The sequence below is a fragment of the Lygodium microphyllum genome, chromosome 9, assembly GCF_053477565.2.
Source record: "Lygodium microphyllum isolate KBCC chromosome 9, Lygodium_microphyllum_v1.1.10, whole genome shotgun sequence".
Classification (NCBI taxonomy): Eukaryota; Viridiplantae; Streptophyta; class Polypodiopsida; order Schizaeales; family Lygodiaceae; genus Lygodium; species Lygodium microphyllum.
The window spans coordinates 147,751,260-147,770,770 of NC_141143.1; the positions used below are offsets into that span (position 1 = coordinate 147,751,260).

At 38.5% G+C, this 19,511-nt stretch overlaps 1 protein-coding gene across 6 annotated transcripts in view; it reads right to left on the reverse strand.

The window, feature by feature from the left end:
* Window positions 1–4,930: 4,930 nt before the first annotated feature.
* The window catches only part of LOC148031689 (GPCR-type G protein COLD1-like), a 113,237-nt gene continuing 98,656 nt past the window's right edge, over window positions 4,931–19,511 (reverse strand). For 4 of the 6 annotated variants that reach the window (XR_015691931.1, XR_015691930.1, XR_015691932.1 and 1 more), the window contains 7 exons: window positions 9,808–9,900; window positions 9,122–9,148; window positions 8,892–8,978; window positions 7,899–7,970; window positions 7,688–7,818; window positions 5,191–6,535; window positions 4,935–5,072 (listed from right to left, as the gene is read on the reverse strand). Coding sequence is in view for 1 of the 6 variants with exons in the window: in XM_087685259.1 (XP_087541385.1) it covers window positions 6,382–6,535; window positions 7,688–7,818; window positions 7,899–7,970; window positions 8,892–8,978; window positions 9,122–9,148; window positions 9,808–9,900 (564 nt within the window). In the remaining 5 variants the exon portion in view is untranslated. Of the gene's footprint in view, window positions 5,073–5,165; window positions 6,536–7,687; window positions 7,819–7,898; window positions 7,971–8,891; window positions 8,979–9,121; window positions 9,149–9,807; window positions 9,901–19,511 lie in introns of those variants that run through there. The other 2 variants (XR_015691933.1, XM_087685259.1) reach the window with 2 other exon arrangements.

Below are 19,511 nucleotides of genomic sequence, written 5' to 3' on the forward strand. Positions count from 1 at the left end.
AACAAACATGGTAATAGGAATTTGCTTATGGTTATAAGATCGATATCGCTATATATTATGACTACTTTGACAAAGGGGTGCTACTTCCATTGAAATAAAAGACAAAGCGGAAGAAAATGTTGAATGAAAGGTAGATTTGAGATCAACAAGTTTTTTATAAAATGTTGGAAAGAAAGGCACTTCATTGAAGTATCAAATAATTTCAAGAGAAAGATAGGGATATTATAATGGAGGGAAAGCATTTCATTGTAATATTTGAAAAAAATCAAGGAAACAATGAAGTGACTATAGGGGTGTGCAAGGCTAAGAAATATTGTTGCTATTGACAACATCTTAAATTATCCAAGAGCCTCTTGCTTTTTGTGCCTCAACAAATCTTTTCCTAGAATTAACTTTAAACTATTGGTATTAGCAATATTTTTAAAAAGAGTTAGAACAACTTAAAAATGATAAATCCCGTTTTTACTGTAATGGTAGCTCTCCCTCTATTGATGGAGAGATTCTCTCTCTCTACAACTAAAAGACTTAAACATGGGTCTAAGTTTTCCCTAATGAATCCCATCGAGGTCTATGCACATTGTAATTCGTGCGATTTTAAAGGGTTATGGTCCCCCCCTTCCCTTCTTTTCTATATCCCCTCATGCAATCCAATGTATTTAAAGTTCAAAAAGTCAAAAGAAAACTCATTTGTGTATATTCTTCTTGGGCACCATTATTTAGCATCATCATATGATAGTTTTATGGATTAGCCTTTTCCAGGCTTTATGTGTAGCACAACACTCTTGGTTACTATTGCTTAGGGACTTTATTGAGAAGTTGAGATATCTCATGCTATAGCTTAAATTTATGCATCATGATGGCATGAATGGAATTTCACTTATGCTTTCAAAACTTGACAATTATTTTTGGCATCTTAAGCAAGGGCCAAGCTTAAGCTGAGGGGCTACTTATGTTGTAAGTAGAGGAGCAACTTCTTCAACAAGTTGGGGGTCGCTTCTATCTGTGAGACAAAGAAGGAAAGACCAAAGCCATGGCTTAAAGAGAGCTTGGAGCTCCAATTTTCAATCAACTGCCAATTGAGTGGATCTTGGCTTGAATAAAATCAAGTGTAGTACATAAAAGGCCTAGACCTAATCAGCACAGCCTAATCAACCAACTGTTGTTCTATTTGAAGATAAGGCTTTTCTTTGTTAAATTCTTTTAATCTTAATACTAAGGTTATAGCTCTCCCTAACCCCTTTTCACATTATATGTCTCTAAATGGTTTTTTTCCTTAAGCCTTGCTCACATTGAGACTATCAAAACTAGATATTTTAAAGTCCTCTTAACATTGCCCTCTTTCAAACGGGTTTATTTTTTAGCATTGTTCATATTTTTAATTATCATGAACCGGTCTAAACTATGTAAATTTCATTCATATGAAGACGATTCATTAATTCTTATACTTTACATATCTAGCCTTTTGGAAATCCCATATCATAATTGGAGTTAGACATTGCTGTGGAAAATAACACGGTATAAGACTTCATAAAAATCATGGTCTCAAATTCCCATATTTCCTTTGGCATTGAAGAATTTAAGGATGGGGAAAGGTATCACACTTGGGCAACTCAAATGCAATTTCTGCTCATGCATAAGTAATAACGAATGGTAATCCTTGATAGTGCACTGTCACAAATGACTAAAGAATGAGTAGAAAAAAATGAATATAAGAAGTTGCTTTAATTAGTTTACATCTTGCTCCAGGTCTTATCCACCACATCAACATTAAAGGGACAATAAAGGAAGCATGGAAGGAGTTAAATAAAAAAGTTGGTGCAAAAGTGAAAAATTAGGAGAGGTATCTAAAGATGGATTTCTATAGTTTGTATCATGATTACAAGGATTCACTTACAGAGCATGTATCAAAATTAAGGAGCTTAATTAATCAACTTGAAGGGATTCAAGTCAAAATTCTCAAATGAATGCAATAGCAATTGTACTTGTAAGTCTATCTAAAGAGTATGCATCCCTAAAATATTCACTCCTTACACATGACACACTTAATCTTGAAGGCAACATCTATTCAATCCTTCTGAAAGAGAAGAAACTTTAAGGATAGGTTGACGTATCAACAAGAAAAGACACAATGTTCTTTACAAAGAAGGATCCCTATGAATGCTACCACTGTGGAACAAATGTACACATCAGTACCGAATGTGGATACCCAAATTCAATCATTGTAGGAAGATTGGACATCATGAAGAAGTATGCAAGTTCAAGAAACAATCAAATTTCATGGAGAAAACCAACAAGACAAAAAGGCAAAAAGGCACATTTTCTGAAGACTAAATACAAAGAGTTTGAGCACCCATTAGCAGTAGCCATAGAATGCAACTAAAGAGGAGAGGATAATCAATCATTGTAAAATCAATTATGTAACCACCTGACCACGTTGAAGTAGCCAAATAAGGCACTAAGGGGGGATGTTGAAAATTTTGTTTCAGCTTATGTAAGGGTGGTATCTTCTATGTATGCAGATGTAATATAAACTAGATTTTAGAGTATGGAGAGATAGGGATGATGAGTTGGAAGGATAAGGATCTGAGGTGGCAAGTCAAATGGACCCAATGCAATGTATCTAATATACTCATGAAAATGAATCAAGCTCATCAAGTGGATTAAAATGAGAGATTAAGATCTGATTGACATAACTCTTCAGTGTTTGGGAAAATAGTTTGGGCATTATCCATCAAGCAAGCTTGGTTGGAGCACTCCAATGGATGAAGACTTCAAGCATTTGAATGCTTCCACTGATGATGGGGCTCTTTTTTTTGCTCCCGAGCTTGAATCTCAAAGATAGAAGGCTTCAAATGGCTCGAGTTTTCATGACTACCCACAAAAATTCTCTGCATGCTGAGCTTTATGTCTTCAATCTGTGTAGAAGAGGCAAAAGGGGTTGAAGGAGATTTTGGGGGTTGAGCTCTCCAAGGTGGGAGTACTTGAGCTAAGCAAAAGAGCACTTGTTGCATGATAAATTCAATTGGATGGCAAAACTAGGCTTGAGAAGAATGTAGGATGGTGTGACTCGTAACTAATCTAGGGTCTTCTACTACCACCATTTTCACTAGTATTTTGGGTCCCTTAGGGTTTATTTGCTGATTTGGACGAGCTTGCAAGATAGACTAGGGAAACATTCTCCATTTTTTCCAAATTATACAACGTGTATCCAATGTTGGATTGAGCTTTTGTAAGACTTGAGATTTTCTTTAAACATTACCAATGAGGTTTATCTAAAGTTAGTGAAAGATAAGAGGCATACAATTGAAGAAGCAAATAAAGAAACTATAAAAACAATTAAGATCCATTTGTGCAGGGAAAAAAGTATAAATAGCAAGACAACTTACTTCAACTATGGAAATCAAATATACCCTACTAAGCAAAAGTGTTCATTTGCAGCATTCTAATAGGTAGTTTCTCAACATGTGATTTGTTGTGATGCCTTAAGATATCCCATGACAAATGCATCCTCATCATCTAATGAAACTCCCACTCATCTTATCATTTCATGTCCAATGGTCCAACATGTTTATCTTGGATAAATTGCCATCAATTGCCAATTTGCAACCAAATCATTGCTTCCTTTTGTAGATTTTGTGTTCACTCACCTAACCTTTGGCATATCTAGAGGACACGATTTATGTAATTTGATTCAGCTATGAACATTAGCAACTCCATGGATGGACATCATATGTTCTACCTTGATTCAACCTCCCTTGGGTAAGTCTCATTTTACTATTAGCATAGTGGCGTCTTAGGTAGCTTTCTATATATTTAGCTAGTAGGGCAAAAGGCTTTTTACACAACAATTTTATGTAATTCCACCCACACACGTGTGTGTGCTTGCACGCACATGCATGCACACGGGGATGGGATAGGCACGCACACCCAACACGACCAAGTTTGAAGAGGGGCACACAAGAAAGGTTGGTAACAATGAGTGTTTGAGTAGAATACCTTTGCATATAAAGAGGAGAACCCAAAAGAAAATGAGGCAAGTGACACTACACCATCCACTTGCAAAATTTGGGCGTCGAAAAAAAAACCCAAGACAGAAAAAAGCAAATGGGCAACGGACTAACTGGGCTCAACTGCTTAGCCCAATATGGATTTACGAAGTAACGCTATGACAACGTGTCCACAGGGAGGCCAACTAAAACATAGAAATCGTGGCAAGCAAAAGCAGAGAACGCTTTGCCATTTTATATCTGGAGAGATTGACGACGGTGGTAGAGAGCAATCTCTCTAGCATACGCGTAACAGCTTCTGTCACGAGAAGGAATTGACTGACAAATGAAATATTATCGATTAAAATCAAGGAGCTATCATTGTGTGTGCATGAGCAGCAATGGGCCAAACCCCTTGTTGAAGCCGGCAATTGAGCTTTACTGCCAAGAAGCAGCTTGCGAACGTTGTCACAAGGCTGGCTGCTTCTTTGATTGCTTGGATGTTGCTAACCTCCCCATCTACGGGGTACGGCATGGCATGTGGTCGAGGGCCGTAATAGATGCTCGCTTCCCATCTCCCATCTCCTACATGCGGACCGGACCCTACCCTGTCATCGCGCACATCCGCTTAGGCCTCCCAAAAGCAATTGCTCGTGTGTGTCGACATGGTGTCAAACCTTTCCCTAGATAAACCATCTATTCGTACCGACAATCAGGAGACATCGGTATTACAATAACTAGTCCAGTCGATTTCAAGCAAGGAGTTGCACAAGACCCTAGAGAGACTAGAGCTGGTACTGGAGTTGCACACGATTATAGAGAGACGGTGCTGGTACAAAATTAGGTTCATGATATCATTCATTCATGTATTTGATTCTATTCATACTTCTCTTTTTGTAGCAACAATCAGGAAACATCGGGATCACAATAACTAGTCGATTTCAAGTAAGGAGAAAGGAAGGAGTTGCAAAAGACTGTAGAGAGACTAGTGCTGGTACTGGAGTTACAAAAGATTATAGAGAGACACTGCTGGTACAAAATTAGGTTCATGATATCATTCATATATTTGCTTCCTAACAACACCATCTGCAATAAAATCAAGCAAGAAAGATCAAAATATTGAAAGTACTCATCAATTCATATGCAAGCGTCAATTTCATTCAACATCTTAATGGCACCAACTATGTAACTTCAATAAGCCTACCAAATGCAAACCGAGCGAGGCTACTGGGGACAGCTACAAGCTACAACCCTTGGTACCTTCTTAAGGCAATGCCAACAAAATATCACAATTTTGTGGCATGCATATTCAATGACACTGCAACATAAGAAAACAGTGCTCAGCAGCAGCAGTGGAGTGTTACATCCATGACTATACACATTTCTGTAAATGTTCAGCAGCTACACATGAGGAATCAGTAAAAAGCTTCACCATTTCTAAAAAAAATCTGACGCTCGACTTGAATCCTCCATCTCAGAAGTGGAAAGGAAGCTGTGAGGTGATCTCGAGCAAATATGATCAAACCATTATAGCATGTTAACTAAGCTATAGCACGATGAAAATTAATTATGGTCGTGCTCGAGCTTCCCATTAGGTTAAGCCAGCCTTTGTTCACGAGCAGAAACGTCCAGTTGTAAAGCCAGAAAGTTTGGCCAAACAAGGGAATTTGAACGTTCCAAGTAGTGGATTATGACCTAATGAGTTTTAAATTTGTTTAAAAAATGCAAATGGTATAGATTTTATATGCTTGATTGTTTTTTTATACATCTTTCGATTGCAGCAAAATACACCTCAAGCAGCCAAACTATAATGTGGACAGTTGGGGTACAGCAGATCCATGAGCCTTTGCCCAGTTGTGAACTCCACGCACATTCTGAGCTGTACGAATTGCTTGAACTCGTCAGTATGTATGATCCCATGGCAAATGTATAGATCTCAAGGCAAATTTTTCCTCCTGAAATTGACTGATGTTACTCTGCTTAAAATCTGCACTCTTAGGTACCAGTGGGGTTGTAATCTGTGTCCTCAACTTCTAATCTTCTTCAAACTTTTATAATGCAGCCTGTGTCTTCACTACTTCATATCATTTGTTATACCATCAGACTTGCAACAAGTCCCAAATTACGATTGCAAGTCCTTTGATCAATGTCATTTGTTTGTCAACCACTGATGAGCAGGATCCAATCCTCTGCCTTGATTCCAAGTTAACACACGTTGCTGGGCTCCCAACACCAACCATCAACATTGATTTCATCAAGCCAAATTCCATGTTACAACAATAGAGAAGCTGCACCTTTGTCATGAACACTTTCAGAATGTCTACCCCCACTTGTCCACAAATTGTCAATCTGTAAGTTCTGGTCGTTCATTAGTAGTTACAGTACACTCTTTTGACTACTCAATTGGATGTTTATCAGATTGGCGAGCTGTATACTGCACAGCAATTACAAGCAGTGACACAAAGGAGCTGGCCACAAATATAGCATCAAACCACCGATGATAAAAATTAAACTGTATATCACCACCCAAAACATCAGTTATTATCAACCTGCAGCAAAGTATGCCACAAACATCATTACATTAGCTTCTCAAAGGAGGAAACTTCTGTTTTTAAGACAAAAATGCAGTGGAAGCAACCGCCTATTTTGTTGCAACATCATCCACCTGTGCACATAAACAGAATCTCTAAAGAATGCTTAATTATGCATTTTCCCCTTTACTCTTTTTTTTCTTATTTTATTTGTGTTCGTCGTTTCATTTTTCTTTTTCAAGGGGGATTTGAGGGTCTTGATAAAATACTTTCTCATGATGTTTTCCTATTCACCCTCCAATTATGAAATATCTTCTTTTCATCAGTAATGCTCTTAGCAATATTTATGTTCTCACATTCTGCCACACCATTCTGCTATGGTGTGTAGGCACATGAGACCTATCTTTGTATGCCATGAGGATCCAAACATTGTGTAAATTCCTTGGACATGTTTCTCCCTCTTCATCTGAATGGATGGTACGAATGCACACTAGAGTCTCATGCTGGACCGTGCTATTGAAGAGCTTAAACGTCTCAAACACTTTTAGCCTTTTCCCACAAGAAATACACCCAGGTCTTCCTAGAAAAATCATCAATAAAGAAGACATAGTATTTAATCCCATTCATGCTCGGCTGGGATGTTATTCAAGGCAATACAAGATGATATAAATATCTACTTATGTTTCCAGATATTCCGCCCGCTATTAATGGTGCCCAGTGTTCCATCCTAAGAAGACTAATCTTGGGAGATAAAATGACATGTAAAAGAAAAAAGGGAATTGATAAAATAGTTTCTCATGATGTTTCCCTATTTACCCCTCCAATTATGAAATATCCAAAAACTGCGCTAAGTTCACAAAACTCTGCTCAAAGGAAAACAATTGCACTAAGTTCTCAAATAGGACGGTCTTCTGCAGACTTTGCAAATTGGGCACTACCCCAAACATTTAATGTTGATACACTCTGATTTTGAGATACGACGAAAGAACAGAAGGTCTCAGCTTCTCATTAGTTGTTTTACTTTTCACATTTGGTCTAGAAATCCAAACAAGTCTACTATCCAACACTAGCTTCAATCATTAATATATTTGTTTCACGCATATCATGCTCACATCAACATAATTCAAACATTTGCCACATTGGATAGTGTATCTAACAGAAGGCCAGTACCTGTACTCTGTGGCAAGGCTCTTCCTTATCAGTAAAATTGATGAGATGAAATACATTCCCATAACCTCTGACAGCAGCAATACAACATTTGTTGATGATCCATTTCCACCTCCAGATAGAAAATAGAATGACTATCAAGGAGCAAAAGTGGAAGTGAGAAACATGTAGAAAATGCATTCAGAATGATAATAATTATTGCAATGAACGTCACCTTCATCAGGTTCTGGAGGAAGCCTCTGACTGACATTGTAATCAGCATGCCGATAAAAACTAGTGATACATACTGCAAAAAAGAACACAACATATGAACAGTCCTGGTAAAAAAATCTACTAATACCGGGTCAGGTATTACCTCTGTAAGTAAGAGATAATTGTAGTTAATTTGTAGTAATCAATGCAAAATGGGCCATAAAATTAGTGCAGACAATGCTCACTACCGAATGAATCCATAGTCGAAGTCCTGTTGTAATAATAAGCTTCTTAGTTTATCGGACACTGATATAGTACTATGAGGCAGGTAGGCTGATTCAGCTACTGTCTATCCTTCTTGACTAAGTTGGAAGCTAATAATGTGTGCATAGATTAAGCAATTGGTTAAGATCCACCACTTGGAGGCCATCCTGCATGAGCATGCACACGGATGTCTATGCACATATCTATACACAAAATTTTTACATACCTTTAGTGATTTAAATAACACAGTAGTCAGAGAACTATTATAAAGCATACTGAAAGATACACTATAGTCACTAAACTGCTTGCTAGAGTTGTCTCTCTCTGGCAAGATTCTCACCTCAAATTGAATGTTCATTGCAGGTTTCTTTCCTCACAGATGCTTTTCACCAATTGTCAATCTTGTATTTTCAAGAAGAGGTTCTCCATTTACCTGAAGGACGTTAACAAACGCACCCAACTATTCTAACACTCTACGGCAGATTATACATCGTCCATCCCAACTTTATTTATGCATGCTAGGCATGTATGCATGCACATCATATGCAAAAAAGTTGAAATCTTACCATTTTCATTTCAAGAAATCTTATGTTTTATGAAACAAAGATTTCTAGCATTTAGGAAGATAAATGTAAACACAGCTTGGAAAAAGAGAGCAGACGCATGACGTACATAAAGCAATGTCTTTGCAAAAGCTGAAAAGGACGACAAAATGATTCTCTTGCAAGAGGTGAAATGATATTAGACAAACCTGGGACCAAACTGCAACGTTTATACCAATGTGGAAAAAGTTTAAGCAAAATCCAAGTGTCTGAGTAACTGGGTCCAACGAACTTGACTGCACATATATGTATAACTTGTTAGAAACTTCGAAGCTTGAGCAGAACTAAGTCATTATAACAAATAAAGACAAACTCAAGCAACACTTGGGCCTTATGAAACATAAAGCTGCAAATGCAATATTCAAGGTTTTGAACTTACCTCCTTAAACATGACGCTCTGCATTGACTGGTTTAAGACAAACAAAAAAGTCAGCTATACACACTTCTTGGCATAGTACAGATAAAAATAGCATAAATATCCAAGCAACAAGATTTACATGAAAACCAACAGAAGACAAGATGGCTAGACATCAATTACATCCACAGGTGCATACGCATTAACATGGTTAAAATTTATGCGTGTGACCAGAAACATACTGTCAGCGCACTTTTTGTATTTTGGCACCTGTGCAAATAGCAGCAAGTATTTCACAACTGCATGTGTGCTGTATTGTCATTCACCTCAATGACAGATACCAGACTAGTTTTGGCTTTAGTTCCTTGCAACGGCAAATCTAGTACACTAGTAGCTCAACCAAAAGTCCTGGTAGCTACGATGACAAACCAACAAACAGCTAATGGGGCTTTGATCTCAGGAGATTCTTCTTAGTATGAAGATAGTTTTCAGATGAGGTAATTGTAAGAGTCAAGTACTCATGAGATTGCATTTCAAATTCTTAAGCTTGACCATGCTTAATTGAAAGAAAAACTAAATGGCAACACACTTGGTGTCTATTTTGCAAATTTTTCCAAAGTGTTTTAGTCACCCCAGCACACACACAAAACTAGTACTTTTAGGAACTACAGATAACAAGTAAAGCATAAGGATTAAAAGATCACATTTACCTTGAGCATTTTGTAGACACAGTAAATACAAAAGGCATAACCTAGTAAATTATTCAGATGCCCTCTCCAAGTTCTGGAATAAGCTGCTGCTTCCTGTTTAAAAACCATGGTGCTTGTTTTACACAACTTGACCTCAGCTTTTCTTTGCTTGGCTTTCTTACATGCTTTACAACAACATACCATGTTATGATACAACATTAATCAGAAAGATTAGAATGTATAATTTCCCATACAACCTAGTATGCTTAACGTGCTTGTTTTACACAACTTGACCTCAGCTTTTCTTTGCTTGGCTTTCTTACATGCTTTACAATGTACCATGTTATGAGACAACTTCAATCAGAAAAATCAGAATGTATAATGTCCCATACAACCTGGTATGCTTAACAACAAAACTATACACTTATTTCTGTGACTAAACATTTTAAGAAAATGGAAAGAGCGAACACTGGAAGTTAAACATTTCAATTAACAATTGTTCAGAAAATTACAGCCATGGATACATAAGAGATTTGAGACAAGTTGAGGATTGAAGATGGGCAAGAAACAACCCCCACCACCTTTTTTTCTCATTTCCCTGGTTGCCTCTCAAAGGAATGTATTTTGGCTCAACCCAAGCCCTTAGGGTTGAGCTAAACTACAATCAACCTGAGAGTGAGCCTTGAAGAAAAGCATTTCTCATCTCACAAGATCATGCAAAGGATGTACACATTCATATTTTTATTATACAACAAAACAGCTTATTTCTTTACAAACTAACAGTAGGAAAAGAGGGAAAAATCAGCCTTTCTTCATGGTTGTCCAACAGTATATTTAGATGGCTTCCTTAATGATCCCAAAGTGAAAGAAAAGCTTCAAAAAGAGGTACTACAGTGAATTCACACATCTGCTATCTTGAAAAACAGCAGTGAGAGAAAGGGGAAATCAAGAGAATTGATGTAGTGGAGGATGATATTGGAGATGGCTGTGAGCAACCTTGGGGATATTTTCAATTGTTGTATGACATATTACAACAATTAACGCTTGATGGAAAATGAGAAAAAGAGAGCTCTGTTTATAGGAAAGAAAGGCTTAAGTGCAAAGACAGAAAGTGGAATAGCACAATAGGATTGTCTAGCCACATGTCATAGAGTAGGACAGGTCGAGGGACCCTACAAGCCTAAATGTCAAGTGTCCTAGCCCTTGTTTCTTCTTTGTGGCATTCCTTCTTTGGCTTGAAACTATCAACAATAAAACAACCAAATCCACTACAATGAAGCTTATCCCCCATTGTCTCATTGGTCAACCCTTACCTTCTCATCCTTCAAGGACATATCTAATATTCAAATATTTCCTCAATTTGGTACTCTAGCAGCCTGCACTAGAACGGTGCTTTACCCCAAGATAGTCCAGTCAATTGTTGTGCCTCAATCCATTTCAAGGAGAAGAAGATAGCTCTCGGTCAAGTGGAATTTCACCCCTAACCACGACTAATCCGCTAAATTTTTAACATCAGCCAGTTTGAACCTCCACTTAGTTTCACCCAAGCTTTATCTTGGTCATGGATATATACTAGGTATGAGTCTGTGTGCAGTGATAGTTGCCCTACCAAGACTTGCTTTTGCTACTACTTCAACAAGCATGGAGTCATAGATTTTATTCTCCTTCCACTACTTGGAAGCTCATGGTTTCATATTCTATTTCACTTCATGGTGGAGGTTCTTTTCAACTTGCCCTCAGGAGTATTTAACCTTGCAAGGTGGCCCTTGCTTATTCACAAGGGATTTGACATGCCTCATTCTGCCAGGATTGGAGCGTAAGCCAATGGTACTTTCAACTACTAGACACTCATCACCTGGTGTTCAGAACTTCATCGCTTCATACACTCAAGCTACTCCCATGTCATTGGCCACTACTATGGGAATTGCTTTTGCTTTCTCTTTCTCTGGCTACTAAGATGTTTCAGTTTGCCAGGTTGTCTCCTGTTTACATATGGATTCAGTGACAATTCATTAAGTTTAACATATTTGAGAATCTTTGGATCTATGCCTATTTTCGACTCCTGAAGAACATCGTCAACTACCATGTCCTTCCTTGTCTCTTTTATAAGAAATTTTTAAGTGTTTGTTCTACCGCCAAAATCAGATATCCTTTTCCTTTAAATTTTTTTTTGGGGCTATTTTATGGACTTAAATTAGGTCAAAATGCATGATTTTTTTTTGCAATTAAGGTCTTTAATGTACTTGCTCAATATATCTTACTGATTTAAAAATTGCCTCTCCCAGCCGATCGAGCCCACAGTCCAAGGCTTTAGTCCCTTGTATGCAAGTTTGACATTGATATGCAAGCACCCAATCTAAAGGTTTTGAACGGCTTGAAGAAATAGTACTCAACTTTTCCATTGAAACCCTAAAAAAAGCATGCTTCAGCAATCAACCCAAAGCCTGAAAATGAATGAACATATAATCGTAAGTAGTATTAGTGTTGGGATGGAGAATCAAGCCAAAACTCTAATACCATTGTAAGCACCCTATACAACATAGTATGCTTAACATTTAAAATATTTGTGCATTTTTGTGACTAAACATTTCAAGAAATGGAAATAATGAACACTTGAAGTCGAATTTGACAATTATGAAGACAACTACAGCCATCGACACATACGAGATGGAGACAAGTTGAAGGTTGAAAATGGGTGGGAGTATGCTTTCGACAAAAGAACCTGGTTGACTACTAAGGCCCTGCCCACCAAGGAGAGGTGCACCATGCTCCAATAGGTCAGCTTCCATCAGATGGAGTCAAGCACTGAGATGTATTATTGGGCTGGTGTAATGTTAAGTCCAGGTACATGACAGTCTGCCTGACCGCTGCTCACTCATCTGAAACCCAAGTGGATGCCCCACTAGGTACAAGAATATAGTTCTCTAAGAAAACCAACCAACTTCCATCAACTCATTTTTGCACCTGCTGCCAAGCAAAATACCTCTCGTGCTAGTCTATCTCTCTCCAGCATCACCTCATCATCCTTCATATAGAGGGCCATGCCATTCATATACTCGAAGTCCAGGAGCTCTATCTCAGACCTCACTGTTTGCCTGAGTCCCTACAAGCCACTCACTCTCATGCATCGGAATTAAGGCATCACCTCCACAAAGAGTAAGAAGAGATAGGGAGCTAGCAGGCAGCCCTGACAAACAAACCGCTCCAACCAAAACTCTGCCCTTCTCCACCCCCCAATGATCACCCTGCTAGTAGCCAACAGACATACTGCAAACAGACCACTAATCCACCAATGAGGGAAGCCTGGTTGTGCCATGGTGCCCTCCAAGAAGTTCCAATCAACCCTATCATAGGCCTTCTCGAAGTCCAAAAGGAGCACTTTCACCCACTGAACATTGTGTTGAGCCCACTTTGTGGCCTCAAAGAAGGTGGATACATTGTCCAGGATGCTCCTATCCTGGACACCGCATGTCTATGTGTCATGAATGATGTTTGAGAGAATGGGATGGAGTCGTTTGCCAATCATATTGGCCAGCGCCTCATAGATAACTATCTGCAAGGTGATCGGCCAGTCTCCCCCTTTGTAGAGGAGACTAACTAAACCTGTTGATATGCTGATTCTGGAACTGAAGATAACCTGAAATGCTCACAACAGAGGTCCTCCACCTCCTCCCAATATGCAACGAAGAAGGATTTGGACAGCCCATCCTCTCCAAGGCATTTTTGCCCATCCAATGACTAAAATGCCTAAAAAAGCTCCTCAGTAAATGGGGAAAGAAGGGATCATCCCATTTCAGTTGTCACACAGAATGAGATGCAGTTCCACACCTACCACCCGGGACCATCTAGTTTCAATTACAAAGATTCACAATGCATCTACAGTCCATGCAGCTTCTTGCTCTCATGATTTCCCTTGCTACAGACCTACAAGGATTTAAGTAATAGTGGCCCTACCCTTAGGCTAGATCATTGTAGGTCCTTTGGAGTCACGCTAGTACATCCTTAGGCTAGTCTAGCACTTTCTTCTAGCTCTCTAGGCTAGTTGAGTCGAACCTTTAGGCATGTACCTATCAAGACTTTCTATTCTTTCCCTCACTTCCCGTTGTATTCTCCCGTCTTGACTCTTAGCTTAGCTTTGCTTTGCTTTCTTTCTTAGCTCGACACCAAAGCATCTTAATACGAAGCACCAATATGCAAGTTGTGCTTTCTAATAATACTTACATGTTGGGCTTGTATTTTAGTTCATTGCAAATATCCACCAGTCTTGATTGGGCTAGGGATGGTTTATTAGTTGTTCCTTGTTGGCTCCATGGTCTCTCTTTTTTGAGCCCCATCCTACCGGCATATAGGCTTCCCCTCCTGCGGCTGAGCTTCAAGCATCTCTTATGCTACCATAGAGGCTGCTTCTCTAATCCAGCTCTTCCAGCCAAGGTGCTTCTACTTCATCGACTTCTTCAAGTTGTCGAGATCATAGTTGACATCAACTACTACTCTGGCATCAACATCCATAATTTGAGAGGGGGTTGCTTTCCCCACATGTTACATTCTTCTAGCTTGTCTTCAACGTAAGCATCCCTTTCCTATTGCATCTACCCTTGCATTGCATTATGTCATTTTTATTATTGTAAAAAAGCACTAGGGCAAGTGAACAGTTCCTCTATGAGGGCACCATCCAAGTAGCACCTTGTTGCATGATCAAGCCCCTATTGCATTAACTCTTGCATTTGCATTGTATGTATATGTTGGGTATTTGGAACAGATGAAACCGTACAATTGTGGGCATAACCTCCAAACAAAAACCATGCATTCAATCATTAACATAAGGCCTGTTTTTTATATTTAACTTTTAGCCACGGTATTTTTTTTCTATTACAGCATGATTCACTTTTATCTCATTGAGCAGCCAAGTATCTATTGCTTACCCAAGATCTTGAGCAGCTACAATACTCCTTGCAACAATTTCCCTCAGCTACCTCTTCATACTTCTACATCAACACCCGTTCCAGACGACTACCCTTTATGGATGATCGTACCACAAGTTGTTAAACAAACTCAAAACAAAAACTCTCGTAAAACACATTCGTTTGGGCTACACAAAAGAAGATATCCATTGTTATATCCTTGGACATCTAGATGGGCGCTAGCAACATTGGTCACACTGGTTATGAAGTAACTTAGTGCAAATGCACTAAGGACACTTTGAGACTAGGGCAGCCATGTCCTATTTATAGGACTCAAGGCCCTATTGTGCATGCACATTGTGTGTCAACGGCTGCATCCACTTGCGTAATAGGATAGAAAGTAGTCTTGTGACCTTATCCTTGGTTATACATAAGGTATGGATAAGGGAGTTAAGACTCGAGTGATTTTCTCCTTATTCATCATATGTTTGTTCTTTCTCTCATTTTGAACAAAAGCTAGACTTTTCCCCCCTTAAAAAACCAACCAAACAGATCTACATGTAATGCACTCTGTTTACAGTCTTATCTTCATCTGCACCCACCTCTCTCTCGCTTCTAAACAACACAACCTCTCGTGATTTACCTTTTTCTTTCAATCTTTTTACTTTCTCTCAATCTTTCCTTCTCTCTTACCATCATGGTAAGTTCACTACACTCGTAGAGAGAGATAGCACATCGGCTATGTGAGAGGTACCATTAGTGCTTGCCTTGAAATGCCTAAATAATAAGTGATCCGTGGGACTTGGCGGCTGAGCATGAGCTCCCAACATTTTGGTTCCGTTGACGGGACCAACAGATTTAAGCCTTGAGTGCTTGCACGCTTCGAATCGAGCATAGAAGTAGGGTTTTCCCCGAATCGATGCTTGAGGTAGATAGGTAAGAAGCAAGGGAGTTTGAAGAGGTATTTGATCTCCTTAACAAGTTTTTGGATTTTTGGATTTGGGAAAGTAGGTTGGAGTAGTGTAGGTATTTGCTTTGTGATTTGGATACATTAGGGTAGAAAAAAACGGAGAAAAAAAGGAAAAAAAACATTAGGGTATCTAGTGTCATAACAGGGGTTTCTAATCCAAATGTTATTACTTATATGAGTTCAAATGCAAGTAAATATTTGGATCTAATTCTATATGAATACATTGATGTCTAGTTATTAAGTCTGGTATTTATCGATCTTAGGTCTAGTTATCATCAAATTCGGATAGCTTCAAAGGATGTCCCAAAAGCTGTGTATCGAGCGCAATATTAGCTCTGCTATCTATTTTAAGTTGCAAAGTCCAACACATTACCAATTTATGGTCTTACCTTTTGGATTGACCAATGCTCCGACAACTTTTCAACAGATGATAAATGACTCATTTCATCCCCCTCTCAAAAAGTGAATAGTCATTTTTCTCAACAACATCTTTATTTATACTAAGTCGTTGAAGAAACATGTGAAACATTTGCATATCATCTTACGTCTCTTAAGACAAGAACAATTGTTTGCGAAACTATCCAAGTGTGAATTTTTTTCCATGGGGCTGTTATATATTGGTTATGTCATCTCGACTCATGACATTCGAATCAACCCCGAAAATGTTCGAGTAGTGCTTCCTTAGCCTATTCCGAGAACCATAAGCCAAGTAAACTCTTTTTTAGGTTTTATTTTTTTGGATGTCTATAAAGGACTATGCTCATATTGGTGAACCCTCAACACATTTGCTTAAAGATATCTAAAGCAAGAAAAAACATATTATTCTGCCAATTATTTGGACTAGTGAGTTTAATCAATGTTTTCAAACACTAAAATGGTTGATTACAACTGCACCAACATTGTAGATTATCAAACCGAATAAACCTTTTGAGGTTCATATGGATGCAAGTGACTTAAGCTTACTAATGTGAACTTAAGATCATCATCAATTTGAAGAGACTTAAGCTTACTAATGTCCAAACGTGTTACATCACCCAAAAGATGGAATTATTGGTGTTCATCCATGCACTTAAAGTATGCATCATTATTTGTATAGTGTCTAGTTTATTTTTTGGACTAACCACCATTCATTAAAATACATTTGTGATCAGCCCAATCTCTGTGGCTACAAGGCAAGATGGGCGAAGCTTATGCAAGATTTAACTTTTAGATTCGCTATAGAAAGGGTGAGACTAATATGGTTGCCAATGCTCTTAGTCAAATACCCAAAGTTAATGCCTTACCCGGATTTAGTAGCCTAGGAAGCTTTGGCAATCCAAACACCCAAAAGATGGCTACTAAGAGAAAGATGGAAAAAAAGTATTTTGTACGTATTGGATTACTTTTTAAACAAGGTAAACTGTATATGCCCACTGATCAGGATATAAGCAAGAAAACTTTGTATAAATGTCATGATGCGTCAAGCGTTGGACACCTTGGCATACACTAGACTTTGACCTTGGTTACATACTACTTTTACTAGCTTCACATTAAGACTATGGTTGAGTCTTATGTGTGCAAGTGCCTACAATATCAACTTAATAAATCTGAACGGCACAAAGAAGCAAAAATATTACATCCTTTACAAATTCTTGATAGAAAATGGAGCAGCATTTCTATGGATTTTGTAATAGGATTACCCGTACAAATTGAGATATGAACACAATCTAACTTATGGTCAACCAATTGACAAAGATGGCTTGATTCAATCCTACAAAGACAACCATGAAAAGCCACAAGTTGGCTAGTCTCTTTGTTAAATATCTAATATAGACTTTATGGTTTGCCCAATGAAATAATCTGTGAAAAGGATCCTACATTCCCTAGCTGTTTTTAGCAAACAGTTTTTTAAAATTTTAAAAATTCAATTGACTATATCATCCTCAAAGCATCCTAAAACCGATAGACAAACCACAAGGACAAATCAAACCATGAAGGACATGTTGGGTGCACATATGTCCCATCAACGGTCTAATTGGGAGCATTATCTTCATCGGATTAAGCTTTCTTACAGCAATACTAAGCATTTGGCTACTGGTTATAGACCTACTTATGTACGATTATGAGCCAAAACCACCAATTGTCCAAAAACATTAAAATGGCAGGATCATACTGCATTTTACCTAAAGTCCCAAAAGACTTTCATTTGAGACTGCCAGTAAGTACTATGAACTGTCTTTGAGAAATTGTGGTTCTTTTCGGATTACCAAGAAGATAAGTAGTATATCCTATGAGTTGGATTTACCTTCGGAAATCCAAGCTCACCTTATCCTCCACATTAGTCATTTGAAAGAAAGATTGGGACAAGAAAAAATTGATTGTTCCGATTGAGGAAACAACATGGCTTGAGGATACTACTTAATCAATTCCACTCAAACCCAAATTGGTCCTTCACCTTACGACTCAACAATTTGGTTTATCCCAATTACTTTGTCAAGTGGAAAAACCACATGGAGGCAGAGGCTACTTGAGAGTCCATAAGTTTGCTAAAGAGTTTTTTTTTTTTAAGTTCATCCTTGCGGATATAGCTAAGGATAGCCATCATTCATAAGAGGGGAAGTGTTATGTCCATAGATACCCGGATGGGCGCCAGTAGCATCGGTCACAGTGGTCGTGAAGTGACTTAGTGCAAATGCACTAAGGGCACTTTGAGAATAGAGCAACCGAGTCCTATTTTGTAGGTCTCAAGGATCTATTCTCACTAGATGGTGGATACTTTTTTTAGTTGCTTTTCTAATTTACTTATATAAATATTTTATTTTTCTTTTCTTTTGTTGCTGTTGCTTTTTACCCCTAGAGTTCTCTTGGAATAAGCGGGATCTTTGCATGGCCAAAAGAGGCAACCATTGGGACAATTTGAACTGATGGTTTGTCTGAGCCTTAGGACCAGTTCCATATTGAATGGGCACTGAAGAATAGAATGCCAGTGGTTTGGGACTGTGTGCTTAGCCACTGGAGATGGTGCAGGACAATGAGCCTGGCCAAGCTAGAAGATGCACATGTGAGAATGCTCGTGGAATAAGTCACTGTAACTGAGCCACATTACGCTTTTGATGTGGTCGCAATGATAAAAGTTGCACAGAACAACTTGAGGAATGCAGAGGTCACCATCCCTAAAATTTAGGGAGTTACTATTTTTGGACCCCAGAATCTATTCGCGTCATTGTTTTTGTTTTTACACAAGGATTAATTCTCTGGCCTGTGCAGAGGTTAAATTTTGCACCGATCATGGAGAATTTAAGACTGGAAGGTTTAAACGGGAAAATTGTTACATATATGCCATGTGGCACAAATTCCCAAAAGAGAGAGAGAGAGAGAGAGAGAGAGAGAGAGCATTTTAAAAAAAACGTAATAGGCATAAGGGGCAGAGGGGAGAATGAAGTTTGGAGGAGCTGAGGGCAGATTGCTGCAAGAAAACCAACCATGGAGAGTACTTTTACGTCTCTGACTCAAGCACGGAGGTAGAGCTTGCTCCCTCTGATCACCTCTCTCTTTATTCTCAAAAGAAATGCTTTGCATGATGGATTGATCCCATCAAAGGTACAATTCTGTGTTTTTTTTTCTGCTCATGCTGAATCGTAAGAACAGTGAACTCTGTTCATGCTGAATCAGAACAGTGAACTCTGCACATGCTGAATCAGAACAGTGAACTCTGCTCATGCTGAATCGTAAGAACAGTGAACTCTGCACACGCTGAATCGTAAGAACGGTGAACTCTGCTCATGTTGAATAAGAACAGTGAACTCTGTTCATGCTGAATCAGAACAGTGAACTCTGCACATGTTGAATCGTAAGGACATTGAAGTCTGCTCATG